Source organism: Phocoena sinus, chromosome 20 (assembly GCF_008692025.1).
Source record: "Phocoena sinus isolate mPhoSin1 chromosome 20, mPhoSin1.pri, whole genome shotgun sequence".
NCBI classification, from domain to species: Eukaryota; Metazoa; Chordata; class Mammalia; order Artiodactyla; family Phocoenidae; genus Phocoena; species Phocoena sinus.
Window position 1 is genome coordinate 52,333,300 of NC_045782.1, and position 22,729 is coordinate 52,356,028.

At 45.8% G+C, this 22,729-nt stretch overlaps 1 protein-coding gene across 1 annotated transcript in view; it reads right to left on the minus strand.

Annotated features, from left to right (window-relative positions):
* The window catches only part of RAB37 (RAB37, member RAS oncogene family), a 70,923-nt gene extending 50,666 nt beyond the window's left edge, over positions 1 to 20,257 (minus strand). Inside the window, exon 1 of the mRNA XM_032616487.1 lies at positions 20,186 to 20,257. Within this exon, the coding sequence (XP_032472378.1) occupies positions 20,186 to 20,257 (72 nt within the window). The remainder of the gene's footprint in view (positions 1 to 20,185) is intronic.
* Between the last annotated feature and the right edge of the window lie 2,472 nt (positions 20,258 to 22,729).

Below are 22,729 nucleotides of genomic sequence, written 5' to 3' on the forward strand. Positions count from 1 at the left end.
AAAAAAAAAGTAGTACTTACTACTTTATGAGCTAACTTGTTTATTGGCACATGGGTTTACTGATTGCCCCCTCTCCACCAGGCTGTAGGCTGCCCAGAGGTGGGGAATTTATCTTACTCACTGCTGTATCCCCCATGCCTAGTTTAATGTCAGGTACAGGGTGGGTTCTTGAATATTTGTATGTTGACCGAATGAATAAGTAACGTGATGGTTCAGACTTGGGAACTCAGGGTGAGCTTTCAGGAGCAGGGACACCCGTATCCATCACGTGAGGAAGGGACCCCTGGGTCACCTGAACAACCAGAGGGATTTCAGGATCCCCTTCCCAGCAGCATGCAGTGGAGAGACTTTTTTTCCCCCTCTCGAAATGAGAGCGGTGAGGCGCCATGATTCCCTTTGACTGGAGGACAAAGGTCTCTTCCTTTGCTTGGGTTTCTTTTGTTTCAGGCTGGAGGGAAGTGTCAGGGAAGGGAGTCATGACTTGGGAAGAAAGGACCAGCTCTGCCTGGGGGTCACAGACAAGTGCCCCAGCAGGTATTGGGACGGTAGGAATGTTTAGTTGAGCCATTATCAGTGTGTCCTGGGGTTTCCCCAACTTCTCACAGCTCTGGACATCCCAAGTAGTCTGGCGGAGGTGGCCTTAGTGGATGGCCATCTCATCTCAGCATGGGCTGCGCTTTCTTCTTGCCCCCACTCCCTGAAAGATGATTCCCTAGAATCTCAAGGGCTTTATCATCCTGGGAGAGCTTACAGAGCCCAAGCAAGCTTAAATATTCTTGGGCTGGTCACCCGAGCTGAGTGCGTCAGAGTAAGAGTGTTTTTGACCCAGGTGGTTTTAAGATTTACAGAGCGAGAAGTGCCTGTAGGGAGACCTTTAAATGAAAAAGTGAATTGAGCTCTATGAATAAGTCATAACAGACAGTCACGTTCTGAATGGCGTCACTGCGCCATTTTTTTTTTTTTTTTTTACTGCGCCATTTTAACCGTTGTGCGTGAAATGCCTTTACTGTTGAGTGTTTAAGCAGCCCGCACAAAATAGACTCGCTCAGTACAAGCTTCTGTCAGATTGTAGGGGACTCATCTTCTCTGGAATCTACCACAGATACTAGTAAAGATTTACTGTCGTGAAACTTGTGACATATCTAGGAACACAGACTAGTATTCAGTTCTGTTTGATTTGGCTGGAGGAGTCTGGTTGCTTCTTCTTCCTCTTTTTTTTTTTTTTTATTGGAGTATAATTGCTCCACGACGTTGTGTTAGCTTCTGCTGTACAATGAAGTGAATCAGCTATATGTATACCTATATCCCCTCCCTCTTGGACTTCCCTCCCACCCTGACTTTGTCTGCATGGTGGATATGGGCTGGATGTGGAAGGTCCTGGCCGCCCGGCTGAGCCGAGGAAAGGTAAATCAGCCTAGAAGACAGATTCACTCTGATTCACACTTTTAATTGCCTCATTCAAGCTTTAAAAAAGTGTCTACCAGATATATCGCGGGATATAATGTTTTTATCCCAGCTCCCAGCCATCTGGATGGGTGGCTGTCTGAAAAGAGACCTTCTCATGTCCTTAGAGATGTAGCTGAGTAGCCCATGATACTTGTGAAATTTGTCCAGTCCGTTCTGTAGCTGGATGGAGCAGATTTCTGACTGGTGGTCCTCACGGGAGGCATTTAGGTTCTTTAGGTTTGGGTTGTGACTACAGGACTCTGCCCTGAAACCAGCCCGATTTGTTCAGTCCTGAGAGCGCTGGGGAAGTAGTCAGGGTGGGGGAAGGGAGGCAAACATGTGCAAGAGGTTTGAAGGGAAATTGTTTCATAATGTTTATAGACTGGCATCTAGGTGTTGTCTCAACCGTATCCGGCTGCTCCACAGAGACCCTGCTAAGGCAGACTTTGGGCTGCGGACTGGCACCTTTATTGCAAGAGAGAGAAAGTTCAGATAAGGTTCTGCTGATATGAGTGAGGGTGGCATTTACCACTTTCCAGGAAAGCACATTCTGTTAAGACAAACTCTGAGAGATTTAACCACTCAGTTCTGGTTGAGTGCACGATTATTTATAACCTGACTAAAGCTTCCGGGGTTTCCCTCCTTTGCTTTTTGAATGATTAATATTTAAAGATTCCACTTTATAAAAATTGGAGGGCTTGGGTAGTCTCCTTTTGAGAACTATGTGTATATTGCTGGCTTTCAGAAGACAGAGCCCTTTCTCTCTCTCTTATTTATTTATCTTTTTTTTTGCGCTACGCGGGCCTCTCGCTGTCGTGGCCTCTCCCGTTGCAGAGCACAGGCTCCGGACGCGCAGGCTCAGCGGCCATGGCCCACGGGCGCAGCCGCTCCGCGGCACGTGGGATCTTCCCGGATCGGGGCACGAACCCGTGTCCCCTGCATCGGCAGGCGGACTCTCAACCACTGCGCCACCAGGGAAGCCCCAGAGCCCTTTTAAAAAAATTGAAGTGTAGTTGATTTCTGCTGTACAACAAAGTGATTCAGTTATACATATTATATATATATATCTTCTTTTTTCATATTCTTTTCCATTATAGTTTATCACAGGATACTGAATATAGCTTCCTGTGCTAGACAGTAGGACCTTGTGGTTTACCCTTTCTATATATAATAGTTTGCATCTGCTAACCCCAAACTCCCAATCCTTCCCCCTCCCACCCTCCCTCCCCCTTGGCAAACAAGTCCGTTCTCTATGGACAGAGCCCTTTTGAGAGTCAGTTGAGGGAGAAAAATATACTGCACTGGCGATCTTCAAAATACATGGCCTTTAGCAGGAAGGGCCAGCTAACACCTGTTGATTTCATGTATCAACAATTTTTTAGATCAGGAGGGACTGATATAGTCAGTAGTCAGCCTTTTATTTTATCAAGTAGGTGCATTCTTACCCAATGTAGTTGAAACTGTTATTGGTCAGCTCATTGGAAAAGTTGGTTAAATCAAGGAATCACACAAAAGATATATTCTTTCTCTAAATGCTTTCTTTGGCTCAAAATATCTAAATGTGTCGTCATTTGCTAGTATTTGGATGTAGCTCTAAGCCTCTTTTTCACTGATGGGTCTGCTGAAAGAGGGACTCATTGCCTTTTCTGCACAAATCACACACACTGTCTCGTCCTGGAGTTCCTAGTTCCAGTTTCCCTAACGTGAAGCAAGACATTCTAGATACTTACGACGCAACCTGATTGAAAAAGCTTTTTTCATTTTTATGTTTTCACTGTGAATATTTTACAGTCCTCTCCCTCATTCCTAATTTGATGTTTTTTTTAAAAAAATGGCATGCTCTAAAGCATTCAATTTAGTTTTTGTAGAAATAACCGTTCTCTTTGTTTACATTTCCTGTCATTGGTCAATATCCTTTCTGTTTACACTCTTAATTGGTTAGTTTATGGATGAATTCATTAAATTGCATAATTATAATTAACATGTTTGACCGGCTTAAACAAGTTTGGGCCTGAATGCCGTTGACTCTTGTTAAACACATACCTCAGCAGGTGAGAGCAGAAGCGAGGGGATCTTCAAGAGAATCTGCCCATTGCTACAAGCATAAAGATAGTATGTTTCACCAAGAGATTGGAGGGTGCTGGCTGATCTAATAAGTTGGTTAAGAAAGGGGTTGGTTAAGACAGTTTCTACTAAACCATCTGTTATGACCATAGTTTCATAAAAGAAAGGACATTTAAGCACCCCAAGTCAGAATAGTCAGTGTTTCCCAAGAAGGACAGTTGGCGACTTTATGCCAATATGGATTTCTGTTGTGTGTGTATATAATCTCCTACACATTTATTGATACTTTGTCAAGGGCTGGTGCTCACACATGGGCTAAGGATTGGCAGCTACTGAGCTTGTCTACACTGTTCTCTAGACGTGGATTCTCTCCTCTAGGTCCAGCTAGTGTGGTCTAGTGTCCCCCTAAAGCCTTCAAGTAATCTTATTCATCGAAACTCTAAGGTTTTCACTCATGAGGGCCCCGTGATACTACATCAGTTGGGAGAAAGGTCCCTTTAATCACTTAGATTCCCCCGCCCAGCATAAGCTCTCCCCCAAATAATCCACTGTGATCGCAAACTCACACGGTCTTGTCCTGAAGGGGTGCGGTTCTAGCATCAAGGAAGGGTGACCCACCCACTGAACCTCTGAGGAGCGGTTCAGAATTAAGGAAGGGGTAAGACTCTGTTTCTAAGGGTCAGAAATAGAGAAGAGACATTCTGAATGCTTGTGTGGTAGGAAATCCACTCTTAGCAGAAAGGAGGGATGCCTACTCTACGTTCCCAGAATAAAAATGCCATCCTGGGGAGTTTCTGAAGCCTCCCGCATCCTCCCTATCACCCTTTCCATCTGCAGTGCCACAAACCCAGATATCCCCAATCCTGTGTTTTATTAGCTTATTAATTATTTCATTTGCAGTTATAAAATATTTGGTGTATACTATGTGTTTATATAGGATGCAGATATGTTATAAAGGATAGGGAAGCAAACACCTCATGTTCACAGCCTTAATGAAGAAATGGAACATTATCAAATCCACCGAAGCCACCCACTCGTTGTCTGTCTTTGTTTTCTTCCAAGGAAGAATGTGCTGCTTGCCTAAGGTAGCTCTAAGGGCCCATCTCGACGCTTGGCCTGTTCTCCTTGCCTTCATGTTAATTACCAAAGCCATCAGATAGCTGGTCTACATTATGCAGCGTTCATACTAAGTTAACAAACCTATGCGCCTCTTCCTGTATTAATACGACTTTTCTCCCCCAGTAAACCTACAAGCCAATTGCTTAACTGTGCCTATGTGCTCTTTAAAGATCTGGTGATGGGTTTGTCACTGGGGGAGCAAACACATTGAGTTTCTTTCTGGCATCCCCATGCAGAATGCTCCCCTCTATCAAGGATGGTGAGGGTTTCTGTGACAAGGAAGCACCAGGACACAGCCCTTGGTCTTAGCCACACTTCCCAGTACGAGCCCTCTGGTTATCGGAAGGAGCTGCAAAGTTCAGACGATGTACTCATTTCAAAAGTTCACAGGCCTTTGCAAGATTTGTAATAAGCCACAAAAGCAGAAGGACCAAATACCAGAGACCCTTGTCCTCCCACTGAAACACGCTGATGTCTTTCGGATGGCAAATGAAAGCAGAACTAGCAGAGAAGTATTTTACCAGAAAATATCTGAGACATGAGAACAGATGTGAAAGTGGAGGTAAAACGAAGGAGATTCTTCCCTGGAGCTGTCTTGGTGTCAGTAAATCTTGGCTTTCTTTCCTGGGGTTGTTATCTTGCAGCTGGTTTTTAATTTTTTAAAAAATTTTTATTGAAGTATAGTTGATTTACAGTGTTGTGTTAATTTCAGGTGTGATTCAGTTATATATATACACACACATATATTGTTTTTCAGACTCTTTTCCTTTCTGGGTTATTACAAGATATTGAATAGAGTCCACTGTGCTATACAGTAGGTCCTTGTTGTTTATCTATCGCATATTGTATTTTTTTTAATATATATATATATTTGGCCGTGCTGTGTGGCATGTGGGATCTTAGTTTCTTGACCAGGGATCGAACCTGTGTCCCCCACAGTGGAACCTCGGAGTCTTAACCACTGGACCGGCCGGGGAAGTCCCAGCAGTGGGTTTTTTTGTTTTTTAAATTTAATTTTATTTATTTTTCATACAGCACGTTCATATTAGTCACCTATTTTACACATATTAGTGTACACATGTCAATCCCAATCTCCCAAGTCATCCCACCCGCCCCCCGACCCACCCCGCTACCACTTTCCCCCCTTGGTGTCCACATGTTTGTTCTCTACGTCTGTGTCTCTATTTCTGCCCTGCAAACCGGTTCATCTGTACCGTTTTTTTAGGTTCCACATATATGCATCTGTACCGTTTTTTTAGGTTCCACATATATGCATTAATATACGATATTTGTTTTTCTCTTTCTGACTTACTTCACTCTGTATGACAGTCGCAGTGAGGTTTTGATGGAGGCAAATTCCCAGGGGATAATATTGCCCCTGAGCCCCATTAACAGGGGCTCACTGCACCAGGCCTACTTTCCAATGATGTCTGGGCAGCTCTGGAGGCAGAGTCTTGAATCTGCTTCGTGTCCCCCATTGGCATCGACTGCGCTTCAGTGTATGTCCAGGGCTAGGCTGAGATAGTTGCCAGGGCTGCACTAGAATTTTGGGAGGTCAGCAACAGAAGGGGCTTGAGGCAGCTTCCAGTGCAAGCTTTTGTTTCCTGTGGACCCAGGTGGTCCAAGGTGAGACATGCCAGCATGATAATGGGGAGGAGCTCAGGGCCTGAGGTCAGATGCCCCGGGTTGGGGTTCTGTCTTTTTCTTTCTTTCTCCCTTTCTTTCTTTCTTTCTTTCTTTCTTTCTTTCTTTCTTTCTTTCTTTCTTTCTTTCTTTCTTTCTTCCTTCCTTCCTTCCTTCCTCCCTTCCTCCTTCCTTCCTTCCTTCCTTTCCTTCCTTTCTTCCTCCTTCCTTCCTTCCTTCCTTTCCTTCCTTTCTTCTTCCTTCCTTCCTTCCTTCCTTCCTTCTTTCCTTTTTCTTTCTTCTTTTTTTGTGGCCCCACCACATGGCATGTGAGATCTTAGTTCCCCAACCAGGGATTGAACCTGTGCTCCCCACAGTGGAAGCATGGAGTCTTAACCACTGGACCACCAGGGAAGTTCCAGGGTTCTGTCTTTTTCTTATTTATTTGCTGGGTGGCCTTGGACAATCATAGATGTGTCTCAGGGTCTTTTCAGTCCTCTGCAAGATGGAGGTTAACCAAAGTGCCACAGACCCTCTAGTTTGTGATCTCAAGGTAACCTTCTGGTTCCCAGTGTGTAATAGCGTAGGCCCCGCTGATGTCTTTCCAGCTGACCCCAGCTCTCTCTGAGAGGTCCCTCAGGAGCTACTGCCACACACCCAGTAGAAAGCTCCTTTAAGGCTTTTTTAAAGGCAAAATGTTAGCATTTAGTTAATATGGATGGTGGGCATGTGGGCATTTCTTTTTTGTTATGTTAGTCTCTGTATCTTTTGTTAAGCTTTAAAATTTCAGAATTAACAATGAATTTTCACGTATCCATACAATGGAATATCACGTAGTCATTAAAAAAATGTGGATGACAAAATGCCTGTCCTATCTATCTATCTATCCCTCTATCTATATATATACACACACACACAGATACATACACATACACACACACACATATCACACATGTATATATACACATACATATATACACACACACATATACATATATACACACATACATACATACACACATCACATATGTATATACACACATACACATATACACACATATATACATACATACATATATACACACACATCACATATGTATATACACACACACATATATATACACACACATATACATAGATATATTCTATATATTCTGAATAGATATCTATCTATCTATCTATATATATATATTCTATATATTCTGAATAGATATATTCAGAGTGCAATTCCATTTTTATTTAAGGAAGGTGTTTTGAAGTAGTGGCATCACAGGTAACTTTTTTCTTTGCTTTGCTTTTCTCAAATTTGTAATTAAACGTGTATTAATAATAATGGCTCCCATTATTAACTAACAGCCACCAATAAAAGCTGACTGCTCACCCAGCACCGTGCTCAAGCCTCATTTACTTCTCCCCGGCCTATGTGGCGGCCACTCACCCCCAGGGGCCTGCCCGAGGCTGGGGCCTGGCTTACCCGCCCCCGGATGCTCTGATCTGCCTTCCATGCCAGGTTTCCTGCTCGCGGCCCTTGCAGATTGCTCTGCGGCTGGGCCATTCTTTGCCAGTGGCCTCCACTGCTGACACAGTGATGGCCCTGGGGAGGAGTGCAACTCATTCCTCAGCCGCTCTGCCCAGAGCGTAAGGTAGCCCTTCCCTAGGTCCTCCCAGCTCATCTGAAACCGGGCGTGGGGTGAGGCCAAAAGAAAGGAGATACGCCCCAAAGGATAGCTCAGAACTACTGCAGAGACCTGTGCTCAGACCCTTCAGGGCTTCCTATTTGACAGTAGGAATGGTTATATATTTTGTGGGTCTCAGCACAAAATAAGAATATGGGGTTCCTTGTACAAAAATTAATACTCTCAAGATGGTGACAGCAGAGTATTAAAACAATCACGGAGCCCTTCCAAATGTAGGGCCCAGGCTGCACACTCATGCCACTTGCCTTGTTGGGCGGGCTTCTGTCTCACTTCTCGTCTGCCTTCCTGAGTCCAGTCCAGGCATCTTCACACCATCTGACTCTCATCCCAAAATGAAGAGGAAGAACTTTCCTTCATTCCAGCCTGAGCTTCACCTCCTGCATCCTCATCCCCGCCCCCCTTCCCCCACCCCAATCTGCCTCCTCCCTGGGTGATTGAAAGTGGAAAGTCGGGTCATCTTCCTCCATAGGAAAATCTACTCCCAGCCTCAGGGTGAGGTCTGGCTCCACAGCCCCAGTAAACCAATCCCTTTATAGGGTGACGTCAGTTCCTTTCCTGGGTCTGGTTACTAAGAAACTAAGTTGGATCAGTCAGTCTTAAGTGACACCGTGAGCGGGACACAACTAGCCCGATTTCGATGGGAGAGTGGCAAGTTCAGTTCATTTCTTTGTCAATCACTTCTCACTAAAACATTTAAAAGACACTGTTACCCAACCTCCTCTGGGATTGCCATAGGGACATCTGTCATTGCATGGCGAGCCCACAGCTTACATCACCCCCATTTTCCTTGGAAATTGCTCTCTTCCACCCTCCACTGACAGGGAATGGGCAGGACGGACTCCACCTTCGGGGTGGACACGTGACCCATCTCAGCCCAATGAGCATTAGATCTAGGACTTTAGTTGAAACAGGGAGCTGTGAGGATGTGACCCTGGAGCTGCTGGCAACCATGTGACCCCAGGAGGAAGTTGTGATTAAAGCTGAACCAGAGGGAAGAATGTTGAGGGACAGAGAGAGCGCGGCTGCTGGTGCCATTGTCTGAGTCCCCAGATCCAACCGAGCCGGATGTCAGCAGCATCCCCAGGCTCGCCAGTGAATTATCTTTTTGGCTTAAGATGGTTTGAGTTGGTTCTGTCACTGGCAATCAAAAGGGTCCTGACCACAGAGCTCCCCTTTCACAGGCAGTAATAACGTCTGTGCGGCTTACGCTTCGTGCTGTGGAAATCAAATGTGACAACTTATGTGCAACTAAGGGCTTCTGAATGGAATGGAATGACCAGGGCGGGTCAGTCAGCTGATGCAGAGCCAGGACGACACCCCGAGCCCAGTTCTCTTGTATTGCTAATGAGCTGCCTCCTGCTCTAAGAAAATCAGTGAAAACAGCAAGTGTTGGATGGAGCAGGTGGCAGACAGGGCAGGGAGTGGGCAGGATAGTTGGTGGACAGGACAGGGGTGAACAGAGCAGGGTGTAGATGGGAAGAAAGTGGACAGGACAAGAGGGGGTCCGGGACTACTCTGTGTGGCCTTCTCATGCGTTTGTGGTGTCCGTGACGTCTGGGGGAGACCTGGCTTTTCAGGCATAGACAGGGCAGAGTGAAGGTCTTGGAGGGCGTGACCCCAGAGCTCACCTGGCCCCTCACTTCTGTCTTTCTAAAGCCTCTCTTCATACATCAACTTGTCATCCTAAGGGGTCAGGGCCCTGGCCTTTTTTTTTTTTTGCCACTTGTGGCACTTTCATCCAACACAGTAGTGTAAGCTGCAGATAGAACAATCAGAAAAGAAAAATAAATAAAATCATCCAAATCAAGAAAGGGCCCTGGGGCTTCCCTGGTGGCGCAGTGGTTGAGAGTCCGCCTGCCGATGCAGGGGACGCGGGTTCGTGCCCCGGTCCGGGAGGATCCCACATGCCGCGGAGCGGCTGGGCCCGTGAGCCATGGCCGCTGAGCCTGCGCGTCCGGAGCCTGTGCTCCGCAGCGGGAGAGGCCACAACAGTGAGAGGCCCGCGTACCGCAAATAAGTAAAAAAATAAACAAAAAAGGGCCCTGGCATTGTTGAATTTGGATGTTTTTTTGGCTCAGATCTTTAGAGATGCTGAGGGAGGGGTACCAGCTTTGTTTCTCTGAATCTGACTCTGCCATGCTTGGGCCACGGATCTTTGCTCTGGGCACTTCACAGAACAAACACCTTCCTTTTTTGGATGTGGATTTGAAGGGATCCCTGTCTTGGGTGCCCAGAGCCATTCTGGCCTTCAGAGATGGGGCCCTTTCCTGGGGCTGTGGAGTTTACAGCCTTTCGGATCAGTGGCTGAATCAGGATCCAGAATGTGGCAGCCTGAGAGAGCTGCAAGTATCTGACCTGGTCCCCTGCTTCCCACCATGTGAGACGAGAGGTCTCTGACTTTTGAGAAGTCTTCACGGGCACTGATGTCCATGTGTCAACATGGGCTACAGTCAGATATGGCCTGAGTCCTCTGTGCCAGCCGGCTAAGCCACCCAGCCTGCCAGACTCAGCTCCTTGGGGTGGGGAATGGGTCTTGTGCCTGGACCCTCAGGGACACATGGCATCCGGCAGACATTTGCTGATTCTCAAGATTCTCAACCAGAAATATCCAGTTTCAAGGGGGGCATGTGGAATGGGGCAGTGGTGGGATATAAGGAAATGACTGCAATCACCTTTTTTCTCTTTCGTGGTCTCTCCCCTGAAACCCATATCCCTAAGGCCCTGACATGGGCCCTGAGCGAGATGGAGGCAGTGGTGGGATGACAGCTGGGGGAAGCATCCCTCCCCCACCTTCTTCTCTCCCCATCACCAGGTCAAGTCCAGGGCATTCTCAAACTCAAAGGCAAGTGGTCCCTATAGGAGTGTTGGAAACTGGGTATCTGGGGAGAATAGAATGCCTACCTGCCCTAAGTCACAGTTAAACACAGTCAAGGGAGGCAGAGGTCAGTGTGGAGAGGACCCGAGGGTCGGAGGGGCAGAGGGGGTTGTAGATTGAGGCTGTCCTTGTAGTGTAGCCAGCCGTCAAACCATATCAGCCTGATATCTTTAAACATCTGAGGTCTCCAAATCTCTCTCTCTCTCTCTTTTTTTTTCTGAATTTCGTGCTTAGCAAACCATCCCCTGATTATAATGTGGCTTGGCGTCTAGGACAATACCTCAGTTTTGATGAACACAAGCCTGCCTGGAGATATGGTTCCACTCTTTTTTTTGCTTTATTTTGCATTTTTTGGCTTCTATTTTTAATGCTTTTTTGAGATGGCTCCACCCTTGACTGAGTGAACAAAACTCATCTCTGATCCTGCAGAGTTGGGGACACCATAAAGGCATGACAATCTGTGAGCCCCTTGGAGAAACCCTTTGCCCTCTCCTGACTCTACCTCTTTGCATTTCCAGCTTGCTGGGGTTTGAATCTGGGCTCTGCCACTTATTAGCTGGGTGACCTTAGGTAAGTTTCTTAACGTCTATGTGCCTCAGTCTACTCATCTGTAAAATGAGATTAAAATAGGGTTGTTGGGACTTCCCTGGTGGCTCCGTGGTTAAGAACCCACCTGCCAATGCAGGGGACACAGGTTCGATCCCTGGTCCGGGAAGATCCCACATGCCGCGGAGCAACTAAGCCCGTGCGCCACAACTACTGAGCCCGTGTGCCACAACTACTGAAGCCCGTGTGCCTAGAGCCCGTGCTCTGCAACAAGAGAAGCCACCGTGACGAGAAGCCCATGCACTGCAACGAAGAGTAGCCCCTGCTCGCCGCAACTAGAGAAAGCCACGCACAGCACAGCAACGAAGACCCAACGCAGACAAAAATAAATAAATACATTCATTAAAAAAAAAATAGGGTTGTTGTAGGACTGAAGGATATAAAGTGCTGGGCACGGTGCCTGGCACATACGTGCTATGTAAGGCTCTGCTGTTATTGTTTGACTTCCCATAACGCCTACCTGCTGTGAACCTCGAGCAAGTAACTATTTTTTTTTCCATCTGGCTTTCATTTCCTTATTTATAACATGGAATTAATAATAACAGCTACTGGAAAAAGCATGGGGTAAGAGTAAAGTGTCATAGCATTTGCATTATAGTTTTTTGTAAACTATAATGCTCCACAAATGAACCATTTGTCTTTATTTTTATCATTTATTATTAACAATTGTTAGTCTTACTGGGCCCCTCTAGACTATAGTGTAGACGATTTTAATACTTAGTTCATAGCCTAATGAAACCTGGGAAGGGGACCAGAGAAGAGGGAAGAATCTGGGCACGGAGAAGGTTTGGCACTGCTCCCACAGAGGGAGGGGGGTCCTGAGGAGCTGGATGGGGTCTCTGCCTCTTCTGTGCTGAGCCCGTACCAGCAGCTTCATTCCCTCGCAGAGGTTAAGTGGCTTCTCCATGTGAAGTTGGGAGGGGCTGGAAGAAGTAGTTGCCAATTCCTGACTGTCCCCTGGGGGTATCACTCTGATAGAGGGCAGAGCCGCTTTTTAAAAAGCACAGTTGCCAGCAGAGATGTGGATACAAAACTCAAATGGCAGAGGGAGGAAGAAAAGGGAAAGTTCTTGCTTTGCCTTTAAAAGGCTCGTAACAACCAAAGAAGAGACAAAGAATAAGAACGCCTCATCACTGGCCCTGCCTATAGCTTGTGAGAGGAGTGTGTGTGTGCTGTTGGCAGCAGTGGGCAGAGGACTAGAAAGCAAAAGGAAATAGGAGCTTAAACACAACTTGGTTCAAGACACCTGAAAGCATACCACCTATGGCATTTACATAAGCACAAATTATTAAAAATACACCCTTATGTTGATGGGTAAAAACTGTCCGCTAATACGCAGAAATGCAAACAAGAAGGGAGGGAGCAGACTTTGGCATCAAGGTCAGGGAAGTAAGAGTCATTTGCTGGGGAATTTTGAGTTCTGCTTGTTTCAACAGTTCTATTATTTTCACTGCACTGCTTAGGACCTTGCTAACTTTGTGAGCAGCGTGAGGTCGGGGAGGCTTTGATGGGTGCAATCAGGGGTTAAGATTCACAGATCTGTTGTCTGCTGCTGTCTTGGAGTTCTCTCATTTGTCCCCAGAAAACCTCCTCTGCTTGGCAGATGGGAGGATGGTCCAGGGCTGTTCCATCTGGGGAGGTACATTGCCTGAGCTCTGCTAGGTAGCAAAGGAGCTGTGATCTCCATTCTCACTTGGAATCTCCAAGGATTGTTTCTCTTGCCTGAGAGAGGAGGATAGAAACAAGGAGCATGCCGGGATAAACTTAGAGCCACGTCAAACGTCCATTTCCACAATTCCCTAACCTGATGCTCACCTCTGGCTGTTTACTTCCAGCAAAGCTGGATTTCCTGCCCTGAAGATGAAGGAAGGCGTAGCCCTTTCCCAGAACACCTCACAAGGGAAACATTAGCATAGCAACACTAGTGAGTTTCAGAAGTTTCTTCACAAAGGGTCCCAGGAGCTCTAAATTAGAGGGAAGAGTGCTTGGAGAGGGAAGCCTGAGAGTTTGGAAAATGCCTTTGAGACATTGGACAGAGTCACGGTCATTTCCTGCTAAGGTTATGCAGGAGAACCAGCCGGCATCACTCCCCATGCTAGCTGGCTGGCTGGGATCTGGGCGGGACTGATGAATTAGCCAAAGGAGTCCCAGATGGTCAGAGATTGTTAATGATGTAACATACACATTTGTTTATCCGAAAGTCTCCAGAGCAGGCAAGAGAGGAAAACAAGCAAATGGAAATATTCTACAGGGAGTGGAGCAGCTAACCTTTCTTGGCTTTCTTGTTTGTTCCCGAGCTGAAGATAGAAATCTGGCAAGAATTGGATCTAGTCTTCTCACACTTTCCTTTTATATATTTCTTTCTTTTAAAAAAAAATTAAAAACTTTTTTTAAAAAAAAATAAAATTTCTTATTTATTTATTTATTTTTGGCTGCATTGGGTCTTTGTTGCTGCGCGTGGGCTTTCTCTAGTTGCGGCGAGCGGGGGCTACTCTTTGTTGCAGTACACAGGCTTCTTGTTGTGGTGGCTTCTCTTGTTGCGGAGCATGGTCTCTAGGTCCGCAGGCTTCAGTAGTTGTGGCTCATGGGCTCTAGAGCACAGGCTCAGCAGCTGTGGCTCACTGGCCCAGCCGCTCCGCGGCATGTGGGATCTTCCCGGACCGGGGCACGAACCCGTGTCCCCTGCATCGGCAGGTGGATTCTTAACCACTGTGCCACCAGGGAAACCCTGTATATTTTTTTCTTTTGCTTCTTCCTCCTGCATCTCCTCCTCCTCGCCTCCTCTTCTTCTTCTTTTCTCTCTCTTTTTCCTTTTTTAGAAAATAAACCACTTTATTGAGGTATTATGGTATTGAAGTATTGATGAACTCACTTTGAGACTAAAATCCCTTCACCTACAGGGCATGGATTTTCTGTGGAATCGGATTCTTTGACCACAAATTTGTGTTTCATTAACATTGTTTTTAAAAAAATATTTATTTAATTATTTGGCCGCGCTGGGTCTTAGTTGTGGCACGTAGGATCTTCCATCTTCCTTGCAACATGAGGGATCTTTTAGTTGCGGCATGCGAACTCTTAGTTGCAGCATGTGGGATCTAGTTCCTTGACCAGGGATCGAACCCAGGCTCCCTGCATCGGGAGCGCAGAGTCTTAGCACCTGGACCACCAGGGAAGTCCCTCATCAACATTGTTTAATGGAAAAAAAGTGCTCTTGAGGGATAAAGAATGGTAGAGGGAGATAGAATAGCTGGTATGGCCTCTTGCTGGTTGATTTGTCCTTCTGTGGTAAAATCTCCTGGCAAGGAATAACAATACCATTGAACCCAGACCCTTCTCTAGGATCAGTGGGTGACAGCCTTGTGGGAGGGAGGCTGGCTGGTGTATGGAACTTTGCCTTTTTTAGATATTAAGTCTCAAGCAGAGGCCATGAGAGAGAGGCCTCAAATTGGGGTCAGAAGTGACCATTTCTTTCTGAGTTATCTCACTGTATCTTCTTGTACCTTTATCAGGGCCCATCTGAGACTCTATACAGTATTATAGCAATTTGTGTGCATGTTTTTTTTTTTTGCGGTACGCGGGCCCTCTCCCATCGCGGAACACAGGCTCCAGACACGCAGGCTCAGCGGCCATGGCTCACGGGCCCAGCCGCTCCGCGGCATGTGGGATCTTCCCGGACCGGGGCACGAACTCGTGTCCCCTGCATCGGCAGGCAGACTCTCAACCACTGCGCCACCAGGGAAGCCCTGTGTGCATGTTTTACAGGTCATGAGCTTACTGAAGGTGGGAACTACTTTTTTGAGGTGTGCGTGTGCGTGCGTGTGTGTGTGTGTGTGTGTGTGTTCTTTATAACGCTCAGCATAGTTTCTTATCCTTTGAAAATGCTCAGTACATGTTTGCTGAATGACTAGATGAGGCACGTGGACTATTGAAAGAGGTAGACATACAAGATGAGCCGTAGAAGAGGGACATGAAACACAAGCACAAGAGAGGTGGGCGAGGAGTGGAGGTGACCTGCTTACCTTTTCCACTCACCTAGAAGAGGTGTTGGAGCAGAGTTAGAGGACATGGGAATCCTTGTAGGACAGAGAACTTTCATCCTTATCTCTCTAATGATTCCATTTTTTTTCCAGTGAGGCCCAAGCCCTGGATGAATGGATGGACCATCCACGCCTTTATGCCCCCTGGTTGCTGGTTTTTCTGAGTTTTGATAGAAGAGACTGACTTTAACTTAGTAATTATTTGCTCCTCTTGGAACAAGATTAGCCTGAGGGTGTTCATCACAGCACTGGGGAGGATGAGTTAGGAAGTGAGCTCCTTTTTTTTTTTTTTTTTTTTTTTTGCGGGGTGGGGGCCTGCACCACGTGGCCTGCGGGATCTTAGTTCCCTGACCAGGGATTGCACCTGTGTCTCCTGCAGTGAAAGCGCCAAGTCTTAACCACTGGACCGCCAGGGAAGTCCAGGAAGCGAGCTATTGAACTCACTTTGTCGTGATTCACTAGCATCTGGGGCAAAAGCTGCCCCCATTCTGTACTTCATTTGCTCAGAATTCACAGTCAGGGCCTGACACAGCAAGAACCCACCACGGAGTGTTTCTGAGCCCCTAACTCACATCATTGCCTTCGATGGCTCATGAGATTGTACTGGCAGCGAAAGAGGGCTGGGAGTACTCTAAGGGAAAGAGCAGCAAGCTTGTTCACATGTTTTAAATTATTTAGTTGCATCAAATATTCAGATTGGTGAGAACATCAGCGACTCTATTTAAAAACTCCAAGCATGTCATGGATGGACTCAGTGTTTCCAGACAGTTCCCAGCTTCCAGCCCACACTCAGAGGATATTCTAAGAGTTACTCAGGCTCATTTGGGTCAGCCTCCACCTCTCCGGATGAGCTAAAGTGCAAGTGTCTTCCAAGGTTGATGATACTTGGTGTGTGTTTTCCAGATAAGTGAATTTTTTCATTGCACCCCATATCTCACCTCCCAGAGAAAAGAGCTATTCAACTTAGGAACTCAGGGTTGCAAGGTTCACACAGTCATGATTTTTGTGTAGGTGGGTGTGTGAGCTTAATCCCATGGGATCGTGCCTGTGAAATATGTGTGTGTTTCTGCATATGAAGTTGCTGCTCTTCTCACAAAGCTTCATTATTTTGGGTGAGACCCAATGTGACACCTATTGAAGTTGTGCTGGAGCTCAAGATGTGTGTCCTAATAACAACCATTTATTGAATGTTTCCTATACACCCAAGAAAGAAAGAAAGAAAGAAAGAAATTACATTATGTTATCTAACATTTTCACTCAAAAAACCCCAATAAGCCAGGTATTACTATTCCTATTTTATAGATAAGAAAAGAAAGGCTCACAGATGCCATTCAAAGTCACATCAAGGTCTGATTCCAAGCCTGGGGTTTCTTTCCATCATACAGCAATACCTCTTTTCTGGCAGGTTTCTAAGACGATCCTACATAAAATCTGATAGCCCTGTCAAAACATTAAATAACACTTCCTCCTCTATAAAGGTGACCTCTGGGGAGGAGAATAGGAAGTGTGTGTGGAAGGGGGTATGTGGGGTGTGGTTTCTGGGAAGCTGGTAAGGGTCTACCTTTATTTTAATAGCGGTTACACAGAGCGGCTCTCTTTGTGATAACCCATCAGGTTATACCCCATCAGGGTATACACATATGATTTGGGCTTTTCTTGTGTTTGTTATACTTCAATAAAATGTTTAATTAAAAAATCCTTCCTAGCAACTAATGTTGGAGGGGAGCCCTACCTCCCATGGTCAATATGTTCTAATTAATCAGCAGGATTCCTTGGACTCTATTACACAGCACATTTAAAAATAATACAAATATGTCCAGAACTTCTGCTGCCAGTGTCCTTGTCCTCACGGTGAGCCACGGCCACCCCCCGCCTCTGCAGAAGACCCTCCAACGTTAGCAGGTTTACTCGATATATATGGAAGGAAGGAGAAGGACATGCCTGCCATTTTATGGATTAAGAAGAATGCCTGGAGTTATGCCAGGAAAATCATCATTTCTTACTCTGTCAACTGGAGATCTTTTATAGTTTTGGGAAAATTAGTAAGATTATTGATCTATCATTAATTCAAATCTGAGTTTCAATTAATTTAATCAGACTATCAGATGGAAATCTAGGTAACTTGAGGCTTTGATTCAGTGGGAAGATAAAAGAAAGAAGGAAAACAGGCACCAGACTCTGTGGGGACCAATATTATATGCTGGTTGTATCACACTGCCATTTTAATTTTAAGACTTTTTAAAATTTGGATATTCACAAATAATGTGATGTAATTAGCTTTATCAAGTGAAATGTATACAGTAAGCATTATAATGTATACATGACCCATGAGGAATGTTTGACCTTAAGACTAATGTCCCCTCCAGGGGCTTCCCTGGTGGCAGAGTGGTTGAGAATCTGTTTGCCAATTCAGGGGACACGGGTTCGAGCTCTGGTCCGGGAAGATCCCACGTGCCGTGGAGCATCTGGGGCCGTGCGCCACAACTACTGAGCCTGTGCTCTAGAGCCCGTGAGCCACAGCTACTGAAGCCCGCGCGCCACGACTACTGAAGCCCGCGCACCTAGAGCCCGTGCTCCACAACAAGAGAAGCCACCACAATGAGAAGCCCACGCACCGCAGCAAAGAGTAGCCCCCGCTCGCCACAACTAGAGAAAACCTGCGTGCAGCGACGAAGACCCAACACAGCCAAAAATAAATAAACAAAATAAATTAATTTAAAAAATACAAATATGTTGATACCTTGCCCCTTTACAAAAAGGTTTCTAAGCGTATCATAATAAAAAGTCATATACAAAAATAAAATAATATTAGGACGAGGTGACCAGTATTATAGGAAAAGGAAAATTGCTCCACATGTATGTTACTCTGTTGAGCATCACAGAAGGTTTAAGGCCAGCTTCTGCTCTCGGGATGCTTACAACCAAGCTGAAGATATCGAGTATTTACTAGTGGTGAGTAGACACCTGTCTTCAAATATACTGGGACTCGTAGGAAAAGGCTCTCTTCCAATTTGGTAATCAATAAACCCAAAGGAAGTGAAAGTTCTCATGGGCTACATCCTGCATTTCATGCGTGGGTAATTGAGGTGGGAAAGACCACACTTGATCAATAATTTAAAATCTTTGACCACCAAATCTTAAAGCTTTTAAAATGAATATTTATATCTTTATAAGATGGTTTAAACTTGAAGAGACCCATGTATCTAGTCACCAGGATGCTTTTGTAATTGATTTGTAATTATGTTCCCTTTTGTTTGCATGCCTTTTCTACTGAGGCTAGATTCACCACCTCAAAGAACACAGATCTTATTCTAGTTTACTTCAAACTGTAGTGGTTTTTAAACTTCCTGACTGGGGAAGTTACACACTTTTCTCCTTCTCTATACCCTAGGGGCTTAGGGACCTGGAGGGAGAAGTCACTGGGCTCTTCAAATCTATAGCCCACTTCCCTTAGTAGTTGGTTTTCTGCAATTTGTGTCAGAAATAGCCAGTGTGGCACACGGCTGTGTTTCTGAAACTTTAATGTGCGTATTTATTTTCCAGGGATCGTGTTAAAACACAGATTCAGATTCAGCAGGTCTGGGGTGGAGCTTGAGATTTCACATTTCTAACAAGCTGTGAGGTAATGCCAACGCTGCTGGTCTATGGACCAAACTTGTAGAAGGAAAGGAATATTAGGCTTTGAATCATAATCCCTGGCCTTGTTTTCTTGAACAAGTCACTTTGCCTCTCCGGATTTGAGTTTCCTCAAATGTCAACTGTATAATAGGGGACCAAAGTGGATGCGATGACTTCGAAGCTTACGTTCATGGAATTTTCAGAGGGATACTTTGATTTTAAAACATCTCCACTTATAGGACCATGTACAGCCTTTCAGGGGACTAATAGATAAACCGGTATTAGCAAAGTGGGAAATATAAGGGCTGAATGAGGAGGGCAGAGAAAGGGATGAGGTACAATAACGACTTCTTATGGCAAATATAAGGTTCTGATGCTTCAGGGTGATGGGTGTTGGATCCATAAGTGTTGCCTAGAGAGGAGCTGCTACTTTTCCCCAACAATCACTTCAAGAGGACGTTTTTGATAATTTAGCTATAATCTAGTTATGTTACTGGTAACTTAGTTGTCTAAAAAAACTTGAATGAGGGAAGCGAGGGATGAGCTTGAGCGATGAAATAAGCAAACACTTTCAGGAGGTTATGAGTGAGTCATGGCTGGAGGGCAGCTTTCTGGAGGCACAAGGGAATCTGGGTTGAAAACAACAGTTTATTTCTGCTGCAGATCATTTCTATGTTTAATCTCAGCCACGTTGGCCAGGAATTCAGATATTTGATCGTAGCTACCAGACTTACCGGGTCCGGAGCTTGTGAGGTAAGGGTGGGAGGACAAATGTAGCCTCCCACAAGGGTTAACGGAGGGCAAAGGTGCTCGAGGTTCACAGGGCTGAGAGGCAGGAAGAGTGAGTGAGAAAGGGACACAGGTGATTTAAATGCATGAGCCAAACTCCTGATCTTCTGAACCACTGGGGGCGGCCCCTCCCCCACGTTCAAGCATCTGTTTTGAGCAGCAAACAGGATCACGCAGAAAGCGTTCTCTAGGCTCACAGATACAGGCTAGTTTCTCTTTAAGTTCCAAAGCAAAGCGAGGGGAACGGAGAGAACTGGTGACGGCGCCCTCTCCCAGGATTGAGATGGGGGCGGGGGACTAGAGATCCTTACCTTATACAGGACGTGCTCATGGAAGTCAGGGCCAGCTCCCCCCTGGTAGGAGTCGAGTCTCTGCAGATCCATGCCTGGCTTGGAGCCCGCTGCTCCCCACTCTCCCAGAGCTCTGCAGTCAGTGCTCCCAGAAGCTCTGTCCGGGCTCTGCGGGGTGCAGTCGGCTCGGGTCTAAGCCCCGCGGACCGGGCCGCATCCGGTTCAGCACTGGACAGCTCCCGCAGCCGCTGCGGCGCGGTACCCTGAGAGCAGGCGGCTGCTGCCCTCGGCAACCGCGGCGTTTCAGCACCAGGAACAGCGATACAGTCCCTGCGCGCCTGGGACCAGAGTTCTGTCCTAGTCCCCTGTCTCGTGACTCCAGGATGCTGGGAGGGACGCAAGATTTCAGTCTAGCCGGTGACCCGTGCGTATCTCATTCAGCTACCGGATTCCGGAGCCTCAGCGACCCAGCTGCGTTCTCAGGGTATTGCGGTCCCGGGAGCTCACCGTCCCTGATTCTTAGTGACCGAGCATGCCCGTCACACCACGCCGCTCAACTCTCCTCCCGCGGTTGCAGAGGCAAAGCCCTGCGGCGCTGGAGCCCCTTCTCTTTTGGTCTCTGGACAGTTCCCTCCAGTATGTATGATATGAGGTCGACAGATGATCACCCAGAGGGGTCCCTGACGTTTCTGAAATATTTTTCAAAATCTTGCTTAACTGCATTTTCCTAGAGGGAGGGTCCAGAGCTTAAATTACACTCTCTAGGATGCATATGCCCCCCCCCCAAAGTTAAGAACAATTGTCTTGGGAAAGGCAGAAGTGTTGTTTGGTTAAGAGCACAGACTCCAGAGTTCAAATCATGGCTCTGAAAATTACAAGTTGTGTAACCTTGGGCAAGTTACTTAACCTCCCCTAAGTGTCCACAAAATGGAAATAATAAGAGTACCTCCACCATGGTGTTGTTCTGAGGATTTAATGAGTTTATTTATGTAAAGAGCCTAGTACGGTGCCTGACGTATATTAGGAACTCAAAAAAATGTTAGCCGTTGTGCTCTCTGGGCAAGGGGATGGGAGCTCTGTCTACCTCCCCTAAACACCAGGAGAGTCCTGCTGCTGGGACCACCAATTTGCAGAGTTGTGTTACCACCAGGAAAGGTGAGCATGAAGATGACCACCATGGGAACTGGGAGCTGAGACTGTGGTCTCAGAGGTTTTCCTAATATGATGACCTTGGCATTCAGCAGACAGCTACCTCATTAGACACAAGTCCTATCACCACTGGCCTCTAGAGTCAATATTAATATGGAGGGAAAGGGCCAGGCCTAAGTTTAAAAGGGTGCATTTACTTCTGGGCTTCAATTCCTTTTCTGGCTGGGTCGCTTTAACCAAATCACTTAAGTTCTGTGGGATCGCTAACATTTTCTCATCTGTAAAATAGGTAGAGCTATGTGTACCTACCTCATTGGGTTTTTGTGAGGAGTAAAGAAGACAATTATGTGAACATCTTACTTTCTTTTTAAACTGTAAAACAACTTTCACTTACCAGGTGTTAGTATTACTGGAAACTCTATACTATAGATACTCAATAAGTATTAGTTAAATGAACAAAGCCAGGGAAACTGTGTTTGTATGTATGAGGTTCTCAGTAGTCCTGTGGTTGGGGTTCTTAACCTGAGGTGAACAGATGGACTTGAGGTGAACGGTGAAACATTGTTTGATGGAACAATGTTATGAAAAGTTTTGCTTATGTGGATTTTTATGGAGCGAAGTCTCATAGATTTCGTTATGTTTTCAAAGTTGTCTATTCAAAAAAAATTTTTATGGAGCGAAGTCTCATAGATTTCGTTATGTTTTCAAAGTTGTCTATTCAAAAAAAATTTAAGGGTCAACAGCTTAAAAGAAACTCTCATCATAACTTTTCCCTGAGCTTCCTCACCATCCATGACTACTGTAGTTAAGAAGGTTCCAGAAGCCAACAGCTGCTTAGCCCTGAACTTTACATTCCTGGGAAGGGTCACCACTTCTTGGGGTCTGGTTCTGAGTGCTGAAGGTTCATAAACATGATTTCATCTGTTTGCTCAAGGCTTATGAAGAGCACATAATGGAGGATCTGAACTGATCTGGAGTTGATGATGGAAGACTTCCCTGAGAAATGATGTTTAAGCTGAGATCTAGAGGAAGAGTGGGCATCTGTCAGGTGAAGGAAGTGGTGGTGTGTCTCTAGGCACATTGATCAGCATGTGAAAAAACTTCACGGTGGTCAGGAGCTGAAAAAACAAAAGCCAGTCTGGCTGGAGTCCAGAAAAGGAGGGGAGAAAAATGATGGGAGACAAGTCTAGAGAGGTAAGGACCATATCTGTGGGCCAGGTTTTGGACTTTATTCTAAGCAATTCAAACCATGGAAGGACTTTAAATAGGGAAGTGACGTGGTCAGATTTGAGCTTTAAAGATACTACTCTGGCTATTGTGTAGAGAATGGATTAAGAGTCAAGAATAAATGTGCTCATCTTTTTATATTGATTTTAAAATCTCTTTATATATTAAGGACATTAATCTTTTATGTCA